Source organism: Neophocaena asiaeorientalis, unplaced genomic scaffold (assembly GCF_003031525.2).
Source record: "Neophocaena asiaeorientalis asiaeorientalis breed wild unplaced genomic scaffold, Neophocaena_asiaeorientalis_V1.1 scaffold132, whole genome shotgun sequence".
NCBI classification, from domain to species: Eukaryota; Metazoa; Chordata; class Mammalia; order Artiodactyla; family Phocoenidae; genus Neophocaena; species Neophocaena asiaeorientalis.
The window spans coordinates 1,105,293-1,125,896 of NW_020173393.1; the positions used below are offsets into that span (position 1 = coordinate 1,105,293).

Consider the following 20,604-nt stretch of genomic DNA (forward strand, 5'->3'; position numbering starts at 1 on the left):
TTTTTGCGGTACACGGGCCTCTCACTGTTGTGGCCTCTCCTGTTGCGGAGCACAGGCTCCAGATGCGCAGGCTCAGCGGCCATGGCTCATGGGCCCAGCCGCTCCGCGGCATGAGGGATCTTCCTGGACTGGGGCACGAACCCGTGTCCCCTGCATCGGCAGGTGGACTCTCAACCACTGCGCCACCAGGGAAGCCCTGTGGGTACTTTCTATGTATGACAAGTGATTCTTGTTTTCTACGTATGGGAGCGATAGAAAGTTTTCCATTTAAATACATTTCTTTAATTAAAATGCTGAGTCTAGTTGGAGGAAAATGTTAAGGAAACACGAGCCCTGTGGTATGTGGCTATACGAACGTTTGTGAAAGTAGGTTATGAATGCCTGGAGTTTGGGGAATACTAAAATAGGAGCTGCATCTCAGGGCTGGGGTAGCAGACATGTCATAAAGTCATTCTCTGACTCAGTCCCCTCACCTCTCTGGGCCTTAGTTTTTCTCATCTGTAAAATGGGACCAGTAAGAGCTACTCTGGATGAAAGAGATGTGAAAACACCTTGAGAATAGAAAGGCTGTGATCGTGGTGTTCCTTGATCCCTCAGAGCAGAAACTCAGGGTTCAAAGCCCAGCTTAGCCAAGAGAAGCAAGCCCAGACATTGGACTCAGATAAACCAGAGTTCACATCATGGTTCTGCATGACCTTGAGCAACTCTGTCACCTCCCTGAGCCTTTACTTCTTTAATTTCTTCACTTTTAGTTGGGGGATAATAATGAGCTACAGCTAAAATAAAGTCTAAATGAGGGAGAGTGCGAAAACTGCCCAGTGCTGAGCCTGAAACAGAGCCCCTTTCTCCTGTCTGCCTGTTCCTTGGACATCTGCAATACTTGGTCTCGGAGGAGGCTGTGATGAAGGAAATGCAAGTGGAGGGAAGCCCAGTGAGAGAGGTGTTTCTGGGTGGGTAGCAGGAAAGGTTCTGGCCAATCCCATGACACCACCTTCCTTCAGCAAGTATCCACCGAGCATCTGCTACGTGCCTGATGCTGTCACACAGGTGCTGAGGATGCAGCCCCTGGGCAAGGCTGAGGCGCTCCTGCCCTTGGGGAGCTTGCAGTCTAGGTCGGGGGAGACAGACAGTGAACAACTAATCAAAGCAGAAATACCAGTCATGATTAGTGCTGGGAGGGAAATGGATGGTGAGATCTGAGGGTGCACGCTAGAGGGCTCTCACCTTACTGGGAGGGCAGGAGAGCTTCCTTGGGAAAGTGCGTTTGGAGCAGGAATAGGAAGAGTGAATAGATTAACTCAGTAAAGGGGAGAAGGAGATAGGGGTGATGAAGAGCATTCCGGGCAGATAGAGCAATGAGTGCAAAGGCCCCCAGGCCAGAGGTAGCAAGGGGTCTTCTGCAAATGAAAAAAGGTTAAAGGGACTGAGTTCAGGGTGTGAGGGAGATTTGTGGGCGATGAGGCAAAATGATCAACTGGGCATGATTTTACCTCCCCCCACCTCACCCCGACTCAGGGACTTTTGGCAACGTCTGGAGACATTTTGCTTGTCACAGCCAAGGAAGTACTCCTGGGGTCCATGGGGTAGAGGCCAGAGGTGCTGCGAAACATTCTACAACATACAAGTCAACCCCCTACACCAAAGAATTATCCCACCTCACAACAAAGAATGATCCTGCCCCAATATTGTCAAGAGCTCCAAGACTGAGAAACCCTGGGTTAGATCACTGAGGGCCTTGTGGGACATGGATCTTCACAAAAAAGAACCGTTGTGAGTTTTTTAAAAAGCATTTATTTTTTTAATTTGGATAAGCAACACATACACACGGTTCAAAAATCAAAAACAATACAAAGAGGTATGCAGTGAGAATTCTTCCCAACCATGCCTTCGATTACCCAGTCACCCAATACATCCCTCCCAAACAGGTATCCACTTTTATTGGTTTCTCGGGTAATCTTCCAGAGTTTCCATAAGCAAATACAAGCAGATACTATATATTTTCTGGTGACTGATCTCCCTGACAGATACCATCTTGTGTAGTAACAGGTATTTTTGTAAGGTAGATTTCCATAGGAGGGATTTCTTTTTTTTTTTTTAATTAATTTATTTATTTATTTTTGGCTGCATTGGGTCTTTGTTGCTGAGCGCGGGCTTTCCTCTTGTTGCGTCGACCAGGGGTTACTCTTCGTTGCGGTGCGTGGGCTTCTCATTGGGGTGGCTTCTCTTGTTGCGGAGCACGGGCTCTAGGTGTGTGAGCTTCAGTAGTTGTGGCACACGGGTTCAGTAGTTGTGGCTCACGGGCTCTAGAGCGCAGGCTCAGTAGTTGTGGCGCACGGGCTTAGCTGCTCCGCGGCTTGTGGGATCTTCCCGGGCCAGGGCTCAAACCCGTGTCCCCTGCATTGGCAGGCGGATTCTCAACCACTGCGCCACCAGGGAAGCCCCATAGGAGGGATTTCTGGGTCAGAGAATAAACACTTTATTTTAATAGATATTGTCCAGTCGTTCTCCGTAGGAATTGCACTAATTTGTTCCCCCATTTACAATGTATGAGAGTGTCTGTTTCCATGCAGCAGAGTGGATTTTTGCCAATCTGATAAGAGAAAAATAATTTGCGTTTATTTTAGAAATAATTTTGAGAAACCTTTCATATTGAGGAGCAATGTGAAAACTTTTCATATATTCATGGGAGACCCTGGTATTTCCTTTCCTGTGAATTGTTAAACTGTGTGTTTATATCTTTTGTACATTTAAAAAATTGATCATTGGTCTTGGTTTTATTGATTTCGAGTACTCTTTCTATATTGAAAGATTAGTGCTCGTTTTGAGTATGAGTTGCAAATATTTTTTCCTGATTTTTTACGTTGCTTATAGTGCTTTCTTCCATGCAGAATTGTTTAGAAACATTTTATGTAGATGAACTTATCAATCTTGTCTTATGTGTCTTCTGAATTTTCAATTACAGTTAGAAAGGTCTTTCCATGATAGGAATTATAAAAGAATAATCCCATGTTTTCTTCTAGTGTTTTAATATTTTTTATGTTTAGATTTTTTATCTATTTGGAGCTTATCCTTAGGGTGTAGTGTAAGGATCCAACCTTGGGGTACAGGTTTGGATCCAACTTTTTTTGTTGTTCCAGACGGCCATCCAGCTGTCCTGATACCATTTACTGACACACAAACGTTTTTAATTTTAATGAAGTCAGTTTATCTATTTTTGGTTGCTTGTGCTTTTCGTATCATGTCTAAGAAGTATTTGCCTAATCTGAAGCCATGAAAATTTACCCTTATGTTTTCTTCGAAAAAATGTTACAGGTCTAGCTCTTCTTCTATTTAGGTCTTTGGTCCATTTTGAGTTAAATTTTGTATGTGGTATGAGGTAGGGGGTCCACGCTCATCTTTTTGCATGTGGCTATCCAGTTGTCTTAACACCATTTGATGAAAGACTGTTCTTTCCCCATTGAATGGTGTTGGTACCCTTATCAAAAATCAATTGACCATAGAAATATGGGTTTATTTCTGGCCTCTCAATTCGATTCCATTGATCTATATGTCTAACATCAATGACTGAATAGGTCATCTTTTCTACACCAAGCTGGGATACCAACTTTATCATAGATTGAATCCCCATTTATAGTTTTGTCTCTTTCTGGACTTTCTATTTTATTTCCTTGGTTTATCTGTTTATTCATGAGTCTGTTTGACCCCCTAAAGGATTTTAAGCCTGGGAGCCATATGATCAGATTTGCATTTTTAGAAGACTATCCAGGCTATAGGTGGGCAGAACAGATTTTAGAAAGGGAACATAGAGGCAGGCCGACCACTCAGCAGGCTGTTGCAGAGTCTCCAAAACAGAGATAGTGAGACCTGGCCAGATGGTGGTGGGGTAGATGAGACGCTAGTTAGACTGCAGTGGCCACTCCTAACCTCCCCCCTTTCTGTTTCAGGGGCTGGAGGAAGAAGAAATCTGAGATCAGAAGTGACGCAGAAAATAGGGCTCGAGCCATGATTCAGGAGGAATTCCAGAACCTGGGGCCCATCAAGTACGTGGCACAGGGGTTTTCAGGGTGGGGAGAGAGCCAGGTACTAGACTTTCAAGACAGCTACCTCTTGACTTAATCCCTGACCCCCTTGGAGACTGAGTCCCAAGGGGATTTCAGGACCAACGGCCTGGGAGCCTAGAGATGGAGGGTAGGGAGATGACTTACACAGTCAGCTCTTGCCCTGTCGCTGGGGTAGTAGATACCCTGAGGACCAGTAAGCCTCTCGGGTTGAACTTGGAGGGGGAACCTGTCACTTTCCCGCCTAATGCGCACTTTCCTTCCTGGTTCATGGAATACCGGATGCTGCCTTGGGTGGCTTCCAGAAGCTTGTTTCGCACATATTTCTCACGTAGTGAAAATAACTAAGAGTTAGCAGGCCTTCACACAAGGTCTGACTCTGCCACTAATTTTTTGTGTAGCCTTGGGCAAGGCACTAACCCTCTCTGGGCCCTGCTTCCTGATCTGTGAAATGGGCACATTGGGTAGATATTTGCTGCAACATTTAGGGATTCTCTCTTTCTGCCTCTGTCTACCGCTCTCTCCATGTCTGTCCCTCTCTGTGTCTGTCCCCCTCTGTATGTATGACTGTTCCTCTCTCTTTGCCTACCTCTCTGTTTCTGTCAGTTTCCTTTCTCTCTGCTTTTCTGACTCTGTCTCTGTTTCACTTCTTTCTCTCTCTGGATTGTCCCTAGGACTATGGGAAATTCCCAGCGGGAGTGATATGAATGGTTTGTGGGGAAGGGTGCCTTATGCTCAGGAAGGATCCTAGGGCAGCATGGGAGCCCCAGGAAAGGAATCACTTACACCTGGGACACCACTCCCCTTACTCTCGGGACCACCTGGGGAGTGAACTACTTCCAGCTTTCAGAGGTAGGGCCTGGCCCAGTCACACCCAGTGGGCCCCTGCCTGAGGGCTTCCTGTGCTGTGGTCCAGCCACAGCCCACGGTCACAATGGTGTCTGCATCTCTGTGCCACAGGTTTGCCGAACAGGCCGTGTTCATCCTTTTCTGCATATTCGCCATCCTCCTCTTCTCCCGGGACCCGAAGTTCATCCCTGGCTGGGCCAGCCTCTTCACCCCTGGGTGAGACTCTGGGGACCCATGGGATGGAGTCCAACAGGGAAGACTCGGGGCTGGGCCGCCGGAGCTGAGGAGGCAGTGTAGCTGGGGAAAACTGGGCTATGTTTCCACCTCTCATCCCATGTAATTATTAACAGTTCCTTCTTTTGCCCTCAAAAGAGTTTAGGTTTGGATGATAAAACATTTAGCGTCTCCTGTGTTAAGAGCTTTGCCTTTGGAATCAGACAGAACTGGGTTCGAATGCCAGCTCCGCCACTTACAAACTGTGCAACCCTGAGCACATCATTCATTCATTCATTCACTCAAAGAACTTTTATTGAGCACCTATTTTATGTTAAACATTATGCCAGCAGCTGGGGACAGAGATAAAAACAAATAGACAACAAAATAACTGCAAATTGTAATGAGTGCTATGAAAGAAGGAGTGAGAGGGTTATACTCTCAAAGAATGGAGTAGGGGGCATTGACTTTGGTTAGCTCTGGAAAGAACCAAAGTTTAGGAAGAGTAAAAATTAGAGACACACTGGGAATATCTACTAAAAGCCTGAGGTGGAAATCAACATTTGAAGAACTGAAAGAAGCCCATTGTAACCAAGGCCTGGTGGGAGGGAGGAAAATTGGCAGACATGTGACTGGAAGGGCAGGTGAGGACCAGACCATGAAGGGTCTTGTTGGACATGCTAAGAGTTTTGGTCTTGTTTTGTTTTGTCTTTTTAATGGGAGATCAGTAGCAACCTATTGGAGGGTTTTAAGGTACTTAATCTCTCTGTGCCTCAGCGTTCTCATCTGTAAAATGGTATTGTAAACAGTCCAATTCTCGTTGAATTGTTCTAAGGAGCAGTGAGTTAATACATGTCAAGTGATTAGACTGGCACCTAGAAAGAGCTCGATCACATGTTAGCTGTATTTATTAGGGAATGGATAGTGGGGGCAAAATATAGGTGGGGAGAACAGTTAGGAGCTATAGCACCACCTCGATGACCCCAGCGGTTGTCAAACCAAGGCTCATGGACCAAATCTGGTCTGCCGCTTGTTTTTGAATTTTTTTTAATGTTTTTAAGTGGCTAGGGGAAACATTTTGTGGCACATGAATATTATATGAAATTCAAATTTCAGTATCTACAAATAAAGTTTTATTGGAACACAGCCACACCTATTCATTTACGTATTGTCTGTGGCTGTTTTCGTATTGTGTGCCCTTTATAGGAGATGTTTACTGAACCCTGGTTGGGGACGAAAGCTTCGATGGCTTGAATGAGAGTGGGGGCAATGGAGATGGAGCAGACAAGATATATTTCAAAGTTGGAAATGATAGGACTTGCTACTGGGTGGGATTTGGGGGCATGAGGGAAAGGAGTTACCTGCATAGGTGGGTAGTTGGAGAATAACATTTCTTTAGGGGGTTGGGGGTGGCTTATCAACAGTTCCATTTTGGAGTTGTTTTAGACGTGTCAAGTCTAAAATGCTTTTCAAATACTGCAAAGGGTAGTTGGATGCGCAAGCCTGAAGCTCAGAGGAGTCAGGTTGCAGATATAAATCTGGGGGTCACCATATAAATTTCCAATTTAAATCCCTAGGAATTGATGGGCTCAGCCAGGGAAAGCATATAGGAGCGTAGAGAAGACTGAGGAACCCCAACGTTTAGGAGCTGGGTAGAGAATGAATCCATTAGAGAAAATGGAGAAGAAGCAGTCAGCGAGGTAGGGGGAAACACTGGAGCAACAGGCTAGCACAGGCCAAGAGAGAGGAGTGTTTAAGGAAGGAGTGAGTGGGAAATGTGTCAAATTCTGGTGTGATCTAGTTAGAACACGATTAGATGGAAGATACGTCCTCTGGATTTGGCGAGCTCAGATGATTTTGATCGGCACCATCCAATAGAGATGTTATGTGAACCACAAATGTGATTTTAAATTTTTTAATAGTCACATAAAAAAGTAAAAAAAAAAAACAAACAGATGAAATTAATTTGAATAATGTATTTTATTTAACACTATATCATTTCAATATGTAATCCATACAATAAATTATTGTTGAGCTATTTTACATTCTTTTTTCTACACTAAATCTTCAAAATCTGATGTGTGTTTTACACTTGCCACATTTAGTCTTGTCACATTTCAAGTGTCCACTAGACACATGTGGCTCATGGTGACCATACTGGATAGAGCAGCCCTACACACTTCACCCTCTGAGCCTCAGACTCCCCCCACCCCTGGTAAAATGGGGGATACACGTTCCAATTTCATGAGGGTTCTTATGAGGAAGAAACAATATAATATCATGGAGCCAAAAGAAGTGGCTCTTATTACCATTCTTTTATTTTTCCAAAATGTAGGTACTTTGGGGTTTTTTTCAAATGAAATCTGGTGTTATAAACCATTCCAACAATAGTGAAAATCACTTAGAACCTCAGTTTGCAGTTCTGATGTATGTCTTTTTTCTGACTTAAAAAATGCCTGTCTGGGAACTGTTCTACATTTTGATCACATTGGTGGTTACAGGACCGTATACATTAGTCAGAACTCATTGAACTGTATCCTTAAAATGGGTGCATTTTATGGCATGTTAATTATACCTCAATACAACTAATTTTAAAACACATGCAAAGTCACTAAAAAGAAGCCTAGCAAACACAAGAATTTTTTCAACAGAAATGTGATTACAGTAAACATAGTATTTGTTGTTGTTTTTAACTTTTTATTGTATATTGGAGTAGAGTTGATTAACGATGTTGTGATAGTTTCAGGTGTACAGCAAAGTGATTTAGTTATACATATACATGAAACATAGTATTTGTTGTTGTTTTTAACTTTTTATTGTATATTGGAGTAGAGTTGATTAACGATGTTGTGATAGTTTCAGGTGTACAGCAAAGTGATTTAGTTATACATATACATGAAACATAGTATTTGTTGTTGTTTTTAACTTTTTATTGTATATTGGAGTAGAGTTGATTAACGATGTTGTGATAGTTTCAGGTGTACAGCAAAGTGATTTAGTTATACATATACATGAAACATAGTATTTGTTGTTGTTTTTAACTTTTTATTGTATATTGGAGTAGAGTTGATTAACGATGTTGTGATAGTTTCAGGTGTACAGCAAAGTGATTTAGTTATACATATACATGAAACATAGTATTTGTTGTTGTTTTTAACTTTTTATTGTATATTGGAGTAGAGTTGATTAACGATGTTGTGATAGTTTCAGGTGTACAGCAAAGTGATTTAGTTATACATATACATGAAACATAGTATTTGTTGTTGTTTTTAACTTTTTATTGTATATTGGAGTAGAGTTGATTAACGATGTTGTGATAGTTTCAGGTGTACAGCAAAGTGATTTAGTTATACATATACATGAAACATAGTATTTGTGATCTGCTTTTTTCTTTGTTGTTTAGTTACAAAATTATGCTCATTATAAAAACCTCAAACAATGCTAAATTGAAAAAGTAAAAGTTAGTTTTCCCTCATTCCCCAGAGATTATCACAATTAACAGTTTGGTGTATAACATTTCAGATACACACACACAACCCATATTAATATATACACACATACATATAACAAAAAATTGGAAAATACAATAATGAGATCATAGACAACCTGCTATTTCTGACCCACTTCATTCTTTTTAAACAGTGCATTGTAGTCTATAGAATGGGCCCATCTTAATTTATTTAACCAATTAAATCCTTTTTGGATCGTGTCCAATACTGCAGATAAAAACTTGCTTTTTTTTTTAATTTACAAGGTAACTTGGTTGTATTTCCATGTCAAATGTAACAATTGATAATATCTTTTATCCTTTTTTTGAACAGCTGAGGGGTATTTCATTATATATATTGTAATACACAATGTATTTAAACATGTCCCTACTAAAAATCCTCCATTTTTTTCTAATCTTATCAATAATGAACGTCCCAGTACATAATCTGTGTACAAGAGCCCAATTATTTCCTGAGGATAAATTCCTAGAGGTACAACAACTGGATTAAGGGGTATTCACATGTAAAGTTTTGAAATGTATTGCCAGCATGTGTTTCTCAACATCCTCATTAGATATTATCACCCTCTTCACGTTTTGCCTGTCTGTTAGCATGTGTTTTGATCTGTATTTCTCTATTACAGTGATATTGGCCATCTTTTCCAGTTTCTTGGCTGTTTGAATACTCTTATTCCCAAATATGTGGGCTGAAAGCCCTTTTGTTGGCACTTGGCTCTGTGCCTCATTGAACTTGGAGCCAGATATATCTGAGTTCAAGGCCATCTCCTCTACAGACTATGGTCTGGCCCTGAGCAAGTTGCTGTTGCTCTTTGAGCCTCAGATTCCTCATCTGAAATGGAAGATGCCTGCCCTCAAGGGCTGTTTCTGAGACTTCTGTGGGCTTAATGTCTCCGTAGGACATGTTGTGGATCCTTGGAAGGTGGTAGTGAGGTTTTGAGGGGCTATGAGGTGGGCTCCATCTGAGCTCTGCTGGTGTGAATGGGCTGCATCTCCATGTACTAAGCTGCCCATCCCAGGAGGAATGCAAGCAGGAGCTGAACAAATACATACAGGACTGTTACAGGAGCCCCGGTTATGGTGATGCATGGGGGTACCATAGACCCCAACCTTCTGTGGCTCTCAGATTCTCCCCTCTTTGATCAAGTCCCTCTTCCTAGGGTCCTTGAAATGGGAGGATAAACATTTGTTTGGCTCAAGCAGAGTCTAAATGCCCCAGGGAGCAGTGGATAAAGAGCTTCTGCATCCATGGGTGGTTGCATCCCTGCTGACTGCAGTGCAGAACAGAATCCGGTGGCCTCCAACAATGTTCCCTTCACGGTGGGCCTAATTCCCTTCGACAAATCCTCATTTGCAAATCTGCCAAACCTTGGCCTGCTGAGATGCCCAGGGTCACATGCTTTGGGGCCTTGTCATTGTAGGTTTATTTCTGATGCTGTCACTGGCGTGTCCATTGTCACCGTCTTGTTCTTCTTCCCGTCCCAAAAGCCATCTCTCAAGTGGTGGTTTGACTTTAAAGGTAAGGTGGGCAAGGCTGGGGTGTCGGTGGCCTGGAGCGTGGTCATCAGTGGCCTGAAGGTGGGGCCCTCCTGGGACTGACAGCCCTATTGTACTAGTCACGTGGTGCTTTCCCTGTCTGAGCATTTACCATGTCTGCCAGAGGTGACAGTCCAGGTCAGGGATTAGCAATTATAGTCCATGGGCCAAATCCAGCTGGCTGGCTGTGCTTATACAGCCTGTGAGCTAAGAATAATGGCTTTCACATTCTTAAAATGGTTGAAAATAATCAAAAGAAAAATATTTCATGACTCGTGAACGTGGCATGAAATTCAAATTTGTGTCCACAAATAAAATGTTTTTCATTTCTTCAATAAGAGGTTTGCGGACATCTATTAATATTTTCTTTAGTCATATAAGTACCTATACAGTAGCCTCGACTTTGCCCAGAAAAACTCTGGGCCCAAAGCAGGAGTTGCAAGTCAGTTGCCTAAGGGCCCGGAGATGAAAACCTCAAGCTGGGTTTAAATGGATAGCAAGTGGTGGGGGAACTGAGGCAAAACTGGCTATAGGCATTCAAATTCAGCCTCAGGGAATCACTGAGCCCTCCACACCAACCCGCCTGTAGGCTGGCCTTCAGATCACCAATCTGTGACCCCACCGGCATTCTAGCCGGTATCTGCCGAAGAAGGTGCCAACGCCTGCCACCTGTGACAGAGGCTGTGACTGGCCCATCTCCATCTGGGGCAGTGGGATGAGCTCTGGACCAGGAGTCAGGAACTAGGAGGTCGTGATCCCACTATCTTCTATTGTTGGAAAAGAATAGCGTGTTACACGGGACAGCTCCGGTTTCCAGGAGGAGTGGGGTTTTGTGTGTGTGCAGTGCGGCGTACGGACCAGTAGGGAGCCGATTTCCCAGGGGCGCACAGACTGTAGCAGAGCTGGACCTCGAGGAGGCTTAGGCTGTGGCCCCTGAGGCTCTGCCACTGAACGGGATTCAGTTATTCTCTTCCTCTCTGCTTCTCTGTCTTGTGGCCAGCCAGCTTTCCTCACCATCCACTCTCGGTATCATTTCTTGGTCTGTTCGGAGTTTCTACTGCTTCTAACTTGTGGCATCTCGGTGGCTTCTGCTTCATCCGGGTTCCCGCTTCATTGTAACTTCTGTTCCCTTGTGGGGTAGCGCCCTTTCCCTCACAGTACCTAATCCCACTGCTCCGGCTACTTCCTGCCTCCTGTTTCTGTCTCTCGAAGCATCGAGTCCCACACACCTTCTGCTTCCTCGTAGCAGCTACTCTCTTAAAGGCTTTGCTCCGTCTCCGGGTGTGTCTGCTCCCTCCAGCCACTGCCCCCTCACAGTACCTATTTCCTCACACGTTCTGCTGCCTCAGAACTCAGCCCGCTCACGGCCTCCATATCACCCGGCCCTCTCTCTCTGTCCGCTCTCGCATCTTCAGTTATCACTTCTCTTCACCGAGTTGTCTCTCTACTTCCTACTGATGCTTCTGAGTCAGAAACTGCTTGGTCCAGCTTGTTCTTGTAAAAGCAGATCACTTCCTACTGTGTCACCTCGTGGCCTCATAGTTTCCTGGCCAGCCTGTGGCCTGGCTGCTCTAGATCAGGTGCCCAGCCATGGTTCTGTCACCTGTGGGTGGGCTCATAAGGCCCAGAGCTTCCTCTCTGCTGGGACTGTGTGGAGGGCACTATGGCATACACGTGCGGAATCCCAGCTCTGTTACGAATTTGCTGGGTGACGTTGAGAAAGTTCCTGTACCCTCTGGGCCTTGCTTTCCCAGTTAGGAAGTGAGTGGGGCCCTTAGTCACTTTTCACCCCTGGCTTTAGCAGTTCTCTAGGACATGTCCAAACTCAAACGCCGCATAACATTTTTGTGTGCCGCTGATTGGATGCAGGAGAATGTGTTTGGTGAAACTTGGCCCTCCCTGTCCATCTCTCCTTTCACATTTTTGGAACAGGACAGTTTCTGTATTACAGGGAAAACAGCAGCAGAGGGTGATGGTAATTGGCAAGACCTTCAGTGTCAGAGCCTGGTGGGATCTGTGGAAAACAGCCAAGCCAACGTCCAAATAAAGGGGGCAGCTGTTACTCAGTCTCCCCTGACTGTCCCCGTGTAGGAAAGCACGACTAGTTTTGCCAGATTTGCTGATTTTTTAAGAGAAGCAAAGAACCTGGAATTTTATGAAATCTCCCTGATTTTAAACTTTGGCAGCTAACACTGGAAAACGAATACTACGTGGGCCCATCCAGTAGTGTTAAAACACATCTCTAGGTTGGATCCGGCCCATAGAGTGTAGCATCCTGCCTCCGCTGAGGGTTCTTTAAACTGGAGTTTTCAGTGTTGCCCAGTGGGTGGGGAGAGGGAATTCCACCCGCACTGCCCATCCTTCGGCAACTAGTGGGCCCGTGCAGACTTGGCCGAAATGATGCTTTCTAGTACTCAACACCCATGTCTTACAGGCGGCCTTAGAGAGTGGTCAGTCAGTTTCCATGGAGAGAAAGTGACTTGATCAAGGTCACACAGCTAGTTAAAAAGAGACAGGGGGTGGAACCCAGACATCCAAGCCAATCTTGATTTTCTTATCTTACCCACTGTCTTCCATTCTTCTATGGATCTGAGTTGCACTTGCAGCTCCCTTTATGGTCGCTCAGCAAGTATTGATGCTGGGCCTACTATGTGCCAGGCACTGTGCTTGTGGTTGACGACGATGCTGATGATGATGATGACGATGATGTGGATGGTGATGTGGACGGTGAGGAGGAGGAAGAGGAGGTGGAGGGTGTCGTTGAGGAGGAGGAGGAAGATGACCACCATGTGGATGATGACAGCTTCCATTTCCTCTTTGCCCAAAAAGCTCTTCCTCCAGATATCTCCAGAGAAGCCTTCTCTGACTACACCATCTATAAAAGCACCCCTCCTTTGTCACTCTGTCCCTTTCCTGTATTTTCTTTTTCTTCATAGCACATACAGTGTCCCAACATTATACATTTATTGATTTATCACCTGCCTCACTCATTGGAATATAAGTTTTCCAGTGGGCGGGGTTTTCTCTGTTTTGACCACTCCCATATCCACAGTGTCTAGAAGAGTGCTTGACACATGGTAGGTCCCCAATATACACCTGTTAAATAAATGACCGAGGACTTGCTCTGGGCCACATCCTGGGCTGAGCCCTTTGCATACATGGGCCCGTGTCATCTTCCCAGTTGGTCTCTGAGAAGGTGCTGCTGCTCCCTTTTGCAGATAAGGACACTGAGCCTCAGAGAGGCAGAGCCACTGGCCCAAGTCACATAGCCGAACGGCAGAGCCAGGATTGAATTCTTTCTAGTTCAACCTCAAAGCCTGTGCTTTCAGCTCCTGCTCTAGAAGGCAGCTGGCATAACGTGGAAGTGAGAAATTTAGACAGTTAGAGGCTGTACTTATGAGAAATAGTGACAAGGGCATGGTTGGATGGGAAAATAATAAAGGCAATAACAGCTAATGTTAATTGCCATTACCATATGGTGAGCAGTCTTATAGGCACTCACCACTTAACTCACTTCACCTGCATTATGTTAAACTCATCTCAGGGCCTTCTGCCTCCCCTGTCCGACCCTGAAAAGTGAGTCACTTTACTTTTTCAGACCTTGGCTGTCTCTTTAATGAAATGCTATTTTATTGCCTGAAGGCAGAGGGCTGGGCCTCCTGACATCTCCAGCTGCCTCTTCTAGTTCTGGGCTTAAATCATACATTGTGCTTGGCCCAAGAATCCCCTGGCGGTGTGTGACGTCAGAACCGCCTGGGTACACCCAAGGGCTGCAAATTATCTAGGGGAGGGCCTTTATTAAGTAGCTTTGATTGTCTTTATTATCCAATTATTAACTTTTGTTTTAGAAAACCGCGGTGTACAATTTTGAAAAACACTGAAAAGGGGAAACAAAATATCAATGGGTACTAAACCAGGAACTGTCCTGACAGAGGGCGAACTGCTGTGAATGGGCCAGACCCATCCTCCTCCAGAGAGGCCGCTGGCAGCCCGCGGTGAAGAGTGCCAGTTCAGGAGTGCTTATTCGGCACCAGGCACTGGGCTGTGTGAGTTGAATGTATTATTCGACAAGTACTTATGGAGTGACTTCCGGATGTCAGTCAGGGACACTGGGATACGGCTGCAAACTCAACAGAAACGTCCCTCCACTCACAGCTCCCTCGCTGCTTCATCAGTGCCCACGAGAACCCCCAGGCACTATTATTGTGTCGGGTATTGGCTGAGGATATGGGGGCTTAGAGGCAAGGTCACGTTTCAAGGGCACACAGGGTCCAGGAGGATGCTCTCAATGCAGGGATGGCAAACTATAGCCCGAGGGCCAAATCGGGCTGCCACCCACTCTGTAAATAGAATTGCATGGAAACGCTGGCACACCCACGAGTGTCCGTTTTGTCTGTGGCGCCTTCATGCTACCGTGGCAGCCTTGCTGCAACAGAGGCCTGCAAAGCCCGAGTTAGTCACTCTCCAACTCGCTGCAGAAGACGTTTGCCGACCCCTTGTTCTAACTACTGCAGATGTGGCTGCTTTTGAAGAAATACAAATCATCCTGTACTTCCGCGGACCAAACATTCCCTTGGTTTCTATCCTCCTGCCTTTCCTTCCTCTTCCCCCCCCCCCACCCCCGTACACCTTCAGTTACAAAGAGGGCCTTTTCTCTTGCAAATCAGAGTGAAAGTAGTACTTACCCAGAGGGGCTTGTCACGAGATGTAAAGGATGTTCTGCGTGTGGACTGCCCAGTTCCAGAAGATTCTCAAGCTGCATTCTGAGTAGAGCAGACGCCCCAAATCAGACGCTGGAGCCAGATTGTGGCTTCCTGGAGACCCCTGAGTGTCCCCACCAAGATGGGGCTGCTGGGGCCGGTATCTCCTCCTCCCGCTGACTGTCCTGAATGTGTGTTGGGTCCCCTCCCTGCCCGGAGGGGAAGGGTGTCCCCTCCCAGGCTAAGTGTCTTCTCTCTGCCCAGCTCCCAACACAGAGACAGAGCCCTTGTTGACATGGAAGAAGGCTCAGGACACGGTGCCCTGGAACATCATCCTTCTCCTGGGAGGGGGCTTCGCCATGGCCAAAGGCTGTGAGGTAAGAGCAGCAGGCAGGCTGCAGCCTGGGGAGGTGAGTGCCGGTCCCGGGGCAGCCGCAGGTGCAAGAGCAGAGGCAGCAGACTACACGGGCCCCGCGGGTACCACAGATTCCCCATCTGCCACATGAGGGTCATCGTAGTTGACACCTCACAGCTCCCTGCTGTGCCTGGCGCTGCCCAGAAAGAGAGAAAAAAGGTACGATGTAGAATCTCAAGGAGCTTGCAGTGAGCATTACGCTAGTACCTACTACTAATATGACTAGAGGGTCCTGTGAGCACAGAGGAGTAACACCCTAGCAGGCTCACCCTGCACCAGGCACTGTTCAACGTGTTTTGCACATATCTCATTTAAACTTCCCAGCAAGCCTATGAGATAGATGCCATCGTTATCCCCATTCTGTAGATTAGGAAACTGAGGCACAGGGAGGTAAAGTAACTTGCCTGAAGCCACACAGCTATGTACTCAGGATAAGAATCCAGGTAGTTTGGCTCTAGAGCCTATGCTCTTGACCGCTATGTTAGGTGCTGTGAATATTAATTACTTGGTGTTACTATTAATGTTATTCTAGAGGGCTCTGTGAGCACAGGGGCAGAGCCGGGACTAGACTGAGGCGAGTGAGGCACTGACAGAGCAGAATTTCCGGAGGCACGCAGTCTCAGCACAGCCAGCCCTGCTCAGAGGAAGTGCAGCTTCAGTGTCCAACATGTGTCATAACATATTATCTCATTGAATCCTCACACTGGCTCCCAGGGTTGGGGAATATTTATTTTTTTATTTATTTTTTATTTTTGGCCGTGTTGGGTCTTCGTTGCTGCACGCAGGCTTTCTCTAGTTGCAGCGAGCGGGGGCTACTCTTTGTTGCGGTGCACGGGCTTCTCATCGCGGTGGCTTCTCTTGTTGCGGAGCACGGGATCTAGGTGCGTGGGCTCAGTAGTTGTGGCTCATGGGCTCTAGAGCACAGGCTCAGTAGTTGTGGCACACAGGCTTAGTTGCTCTGCAGCATGTGGGATCTTCCCGGACCAGGGCTCGAACCCGTGTCCCCTGCACTGGCAGGCGGATTCTTAACCACTGCGCCACCAGGGAAGTCCCGGGAGTATTTTTATACCCATTTTCCAGGTAGAAAAACCGAGGCCTGGAAAAATGAAGCAATTCTCTTAAGGTCATACAGTTGCCCTCTGCTTAAGGGGTGGGGTTCGAACTCCAGTCCATCTGATTTCAGAGTCCAGCCTCCTAACGGCTCAGTCTTGAGAACTTCCCAAGTGCCAGGCACCTCAGGAAGCACTTTGCAAATACTGACTCTGTTAATCTTCAAAGACACAGTTGAAGTAGATATTGTTGCTGTCCTCATTTCCAAGATGAGGAAATGGAGGCAACTCGAGGCTAAACAAGTTGCCTACTTTTGTGCAGCCAGAAGGCAGAGCTGGGATTTGAACCCACAGCTCATGAAGCTGGGCCCCACCCCACCCCCCTAAATTTCTCCATGTAAGTCGAGGTATGAGAGGCCACAGCCAATTAAGGGTCAAATGGGAAATTAAGGTAAAGGAAACCTGAAATTACTTCTTAAATTGCTTACTTTTTAAAATTCGGTTTTGTGTTTGCATGGCAGAAATAGAGACACAGACGTAGAGAACAAATGTTTGGACACCAAGGGGGTAGAGTGGGGTGGGAGGGTGGGAGTGGTGGGATGAATTGGGAGATTGGGATTGACATATATACACTAATATGTATAAAATAGGTAACTAATAAGAACCTGCTGTATAAAAATAAATAAAATTCAAAAAAAAGAAAGGAAAATTCAGTTTTTAAAAAAATTTATTTTATTGAAGTAAAGTTGATTTACAATGCTGTGTTAGTTTCTGCTGTACAGCAAATTGATTGTTTTATATATATGCACATTCATTTTCAAATTCTTTCCATTATGGTTTATTACTGGATATTGAATATAGTTCCCTATGCTATACAGTAGGACCTTGTTGTTTATCCATTCTCTATATAATAATTTGCATCTTCTAATCCTAACCTCCCAAATCCATCCCTCCACCACCCCTCTCCCCCTTGGCAACAAGTCTGTTCTCTATGTCTGTGAGTCTGTTTCTCTTTTGTAAATAAGTTCCTTGTGTGTCATATTTTAGATTCCAAATATAAGTGATATCATACGATATTCGTCCTTCTCTTTCTGACTTCCTTCACTTAGCATGATAATCTCTAGGTCCATCCATGTTGCTGCAAATGGCGTTATAAAATTCAGTTTTAATTATCAGTTTCAAATAGTGTTACGGGAACCCAGGCTTGGGATCTGAGTACCTGGATTCAAATCCGAGCTATCCTACTCCTTGCTGGGCCCTTTAGGCAAGTTCCTTAACTCCTCTGGGCACCAGTTTTCTCAGCTATGAATGGGCTTGAAGTTCTTACTCTATGGGGTTGTTGGGAGTAATTAAAGAAGAGAGTAAATGAAGGGATACACCGCTAATAGGAGCCAAGAGCTCCCTGTGTGTTCTCTTGAAACATTCACTCCATGGTGATTGCGGGTTCAGCTTCCAGGAGGCTGACTCTGAGGCGGGGATCAGTGAGCGGGCATTAGGCTGTGCCCTGTGAAAGGGAGGGAAGGAAGCAGGAGAGGTGGGGAGACTCTGCCCCAGGAGTGGTATAACCTCGGGCAGGACAACTTCCGGTCTGAGCCGGTCCCTCAGGGGCTGACAGTGAAGGCCGTCTGCTGCCCGCACTCCCTGCGCTGGGACAAAAGGCCTTCAGAGTCCCGAGAGCGGAACCATCACGCTATGGACCCCACACCAAGGCCACACTGAAGGGGGACCGGGGGGCACATCCAGCTTCTCTACATAGCTACTCTTTTTATGTGAAATGTGTTTTTATTTTGTTCATTTTTTTCAATAAATGACACATACAAAGGTACAGACTTCAAAAGGAACAAAAAGATGGATGAACAAAAGTACTGTTTTTGTCTCCATCTTAGGAATCCTGAGGACCAGAGAGGTTAAGTGACTCATGCTAGGGAACACAGCTCATAGGTAACAGAGCTGGGCTTTGAACTTGCATCTGTCTGACTCTTCTCACTATTCTCACTATTGCCTCCTACTGGGGATGTATCAGGGAAGGCTTCTGGGAGGAAGTGGCATGTTAGCCATGGCCTTGAGGAGGCCATGCAGTGCAATGGTAGAAAGCATGGGTGGTGGACCCAGACCATCTGGGTTGGAGTCAATCTTTCACCTCTGAGCTGTGTGCCTCCATTTCCTAATCTGTAAAATGGGCATAATAATGGTGCCCATCTCATAGAGTTGTTACATTTATTAAGTGAATTAATACATGTGGAGAACTTAGAACATAGCCAGACATAGTTGTTTATTATGATTAGATATTATAGAAAAGGGGAGGTTCTTGCCCTGAGCAACTCAGTGGAAATGATAACATTTATCGAGATGATATGAACCTCGCCTCACCCTGAGCCTGACCTGCACCCCAAAGGCTTCTCCAAGCTCAGGGAGTGGTGGACAAAGACTGGCTCTCAGTGGGCCTGGCTGCAGGACCGCTGAGCATGCCGGGAGGCCAGTCTGGCTCCTGGCCCAGCCTTGGGCAGCTGGCCGCGGTTTCTGTTCAAAAAGGACTTTGTGTGACAGCTGCTCCCTCCCCCAACCCCTGCTCGTACCATCCCCCCCCACAGGCGGCCTGCTGCAGGAGAGACCAGAGTGCTCAGGGCATGTCCTGCTTCCTAGCCCTGCCCAGTGCCCTCGCCAGGTCACAGCCAGGCCTCCTGGGGCTTAGAGGCCTTTGCACTGGGACTGGACTTCCACCTGCTGGTTCTGAAGGGCTGGAAGCAGATCCCAGTGCTTGCTCTGAGCTTGACCACTTGATGTCCTCACTGCAGGTTTCTCCTGCTGCAAAACTGCCCATATAATTAGACTCTAGTCTGATGGCTTGACTTGGCCTACACACGACAGCCCCTGCCTACCTTCCTGATGTCAGCTCATACCTCTATCCCCTCGTGGGCTCCCCTCCAGTCCCATTGGCCCCTTAAAGTTCCTCAACCACACGACTCATTTGCACCCCAGGACCTTTGCATCTGCTTTCTCTCTGCCAACTGCTCTTGCCTGAGATCTCTGTGTCCTTACCCTCAGGTCTCGGCTCCAAGGCCACGTCCTCAGAGAGACCATCCCTGACCATCCTGTCTAAAGTAACATCTGCCCTTCACAGTCACTCTCCCTCTTATCACCCCACTTATTTCCTTTACACCATACCTACCCCCAAGTTATCCTATTCATTTGTTTGTTTATTGGTATCTCTGTTACTAGAATGTAAGCTCCACAAGGGCAGGGACCATACCTGTCTTATCCATTGCTGTTCTAAGCATCTAGAAAAGTCCTAGTACACAACATGATCGTGTAATAAATATTTGTTGGACAAGACCTACAATATGGGCTGTTTTGAGGACTGATGACATGATGGATGGCAAGTACCTAGCAGAGGGCTGATACAGACCAGGTGTTAAAACCAGCAGCCTATGTCAACCTCACCACTTTCCTTGTTATTATAATTTTACTGTCTCATAAAAAAAGGTCTTATTCTGACACCTTCATTTATATCTCTTTTAATCTCTACCCACAATAAACTTACCTACAGATATATTCAGTGATACAAGCTTGGTATTAAATCGGGGTGGAACAGACCCTATAGGCAAGTAGAAACGTGTGTATTCTCCTGAATCCCTCATTTCCTGCTGGAGAGTTATCTTATTATTATTATTGTTGCTGTTGTTGTTATTTTATTGACAAGGTAGACTGATGAAGTAAGAGCCAGATCCTGGGCTCAAAATTCCAAACTTAATTGACTTATCTGGGCAAATCACAACCTCTTTGTGCCTCAGTTTCTTCAACCATAAAATACAGATAATTATACTACTTACTTCATGGAGTTGTTTCGAAGATTAATAAGTTAACATTAACAAAATACTTAGAAGAGTGCCCAGCACAGAGTGAGCACTATATTAAGTGTTCGTTAAGTTAAATAAATAATAATAAGCCCTGTTCAGTACTTACTATATAGAGGAATCGTTTCTACCTGTACTCATTTAAGCCTCACCACAACCCCTTGAAGAAATCAAGGAACAGAGACATTCATTAATTTGCCCAATGCCACAGAGCTTGTAAGTATTACAGTGGTTTGAATGTTCACACATGTGCGTAAAGTCTTCCTCCTTTCCTTTAATCAAATTGACTGGCTCTCTCCACCTAAGAATTCTTATACAGAGTTGTACACACACAGCTGAGCCTATTGTGTTTTATGAGGATTTTAAAGAGATTTTCAAGGGCTTTCTATTGAAATTTCAACTTTTTTAAAAAGAATTTATTATTT

At 45.5% G+C, this 20,604-nt stretch overlaps 1 protein-coding gene across 2 annotated transcripts in view; it reads left to right on the forward strand.

Moving 5' to 3' along the window:
- The window catches only part of SLC13A3 (solute carrier family 13 member 3), a 76,193-nt gene that overhangs the window by 46,858 nt on the left and 8,731 nt on the right, over positions 1 to 20,604 (forward strand). For both annotated transcript variants that reach the window (XM_024746771.1, XM_024746770.1), the window contains 4 exons: positions 3,945 to 4,040; positions 5,019 to 5,123; positions 10,047 to 10,144; positions 15,126 to 15,238. In XM_024746771.1, coding sequence (XP_024602539.1) covers positions 3,945 to 4,040; positions 5,019 to 5,123; positions 10,047 to 10,144; positions 15,126 to 15,238 — 412 coding nt within the window. The remainder of the gene's footprint in view (positions 1 to 3,944; positions 4,041 to 5,018; positions 5,124 to 10,046; positions 10,145 to 15,125; positions 15,239 to 20,604) is intronic.